The following is a 1513-nucleotide window of genomic DNA, read 5'->3' as shown; positions in this document are numbered from 1 at the left end:
ATGAAGTGCAACGGCGCCGACGTGGCTGTCACCGCCGTCGATGACGAATTATCGTGCTGAATCACTTCCACTCGCGCCTTCTTTGCCACGAGATGAATTGGTGCGATGCCTGCCGGCGGCGTGATCGCTTTCATTGGATAGTGATGATGATGGATGTGATGCACAGGAGGCACGTGATTGTGCATCGTTGGAGAGACCGGCCTGGTTATCGATGGAGATGACAAGGACGTTTTGATGGCCGGCGAAGGAGATCTGGAGTCGCGTTGCTCCGGTTCCTGTTGCTGCTGATGCCGCTCCGCCGTTTTACTCAGATCCTGCGGCTTTGTGCTCAGGTTCTCTGGCTCGGGGATATCGTCCATCACGACATCGATGATCTCTTCTGATAAAGAGGAAAGGAAACTTCGTTTTAGACGATTGATTCTTTTTCATAAGCATAGGATTTTGAAGAAATTTCATCTTAGACGAACGATTATTTTTGTTGATAGGATTTACAAGAGAAGCAAAGTTTAAAGGCTAAATTGATTTTTCGATGGTGAAAATATCGAAAAGGAGGGACGATATCGGAGAACGAGTTGAAATAATCAACACTCACCCTTGATTACTTCCGGAACTTCTTCGGCTGGCAGGACATGCACTGGCCGCTTTTTCAGCGGACAGTGGCTGTAATTGTTGTTTTTCTTGACGAAGCTCCTCGGTGTTTCTTCGACCAACATTTTCATCACTTTTTATTGATATCCGCACTGTTAGAAGGTTTGCGTCGGCAGTTCGCAGGTACTGGGCACTGCGAAGCCGTATCAACGCGGTATTAATCCAGTTGTTCTCGATTGCTCGGCACAGATCACACCAAGCACAAACTGCCAAAATAATCCTGGGGTACGTGATCACTGCACTGCGACACACATATAACCGATAACAAAACAGTCCTCTTTCTTTCGTTCGCTGGTGAAATCCACTTTTTCGTAACGAACATACGAACGACCCTCTTCGGCAACGTAATATCGATGTTCACTATACTAAACTGAACTTGACTGTTCGATCGAACACCGTGATTAAATGTGTTCCAATTAACGAAGGATACAGAAACGGTATATAGGAAGGGATAAAGGACTGAAGATAAGAAAAGAAGAAAAAAAGAAGGAACGAACGATTGGCGGGTGAATTCGAAGGTAGGATGAGCGTAGGGTCATAAAAACTCTTAACTATGGAAACGGTTCGGCTGCAAACCGTTCTCTGACTGACAGGGGGGTGCGTCAGGGCCTTTATAACAGTTGTCCCCACCAACTAGGTGCAGGTGGCCCGCACGTGCTGCCTGACCAATACAGGCCCGCGGGCCCCACGCTACTCGCTTATAGGGGCGGTCCGTCATGGGCCATCGGCCAATCACAGGTTGGGCATCTGTTCTGCTAGCATGCGTATCCCCCTCTCTTTTCTACAGAACAACAGGAGGTGCAGGATGTTCACGAGTGCGACGCGATTATCCTGCTACGCTCTCCTCGCCTGTTGCTGCTTTCTC

At 48.3% G+C, this 1513-nt stretch overlaps 1 protein-coding gene across 1 annotated transcript in view; it reads right to left on the bottom strand.

The window, feature by feature from the left end:
- LOC100745245 (protein escargot-like) overlaps positions 1–1220 on the bottom strand; it is a 3206-nt gene extending 1986 nt beyond the window's left edge. The window contains exons 1-2 of the mRNA XM_033318942.1: positions 593–1220; positions 3–379 (exon numbers count right to left, since the gene is read on the bottom strand). Coding sequence (XP_033174833.1) covers positions 3–379; positions 593–719 — 504 coding nt within the window. The 5' untranslated portion in view covers positions 720–1220. The remainder of the gene's footprint in view (positions 1–2; positions 380–592) is intronic.
- Positions 1221–1513: the final 293 nt, after the last annotated feature.

This window comes from Bombus impatiens, unplaced genomic scaffold (assembly GCF_000188095.3).
Source record: "Bombus impatiens unplaced genomic scaffold, BIMP_2.2 scf_0131, whole genome shotgun sequence".
In the NCBI taxonomy this organism is placed as follows: Eukaryota; Metazoa; Arthropoda; class Insecta; order Hymenoptera; family Apidae; genus Bombus; species Bombus impatiens.
This window is presented reverse-complemented; position numbering and strand designations above follow the sequence as displayed.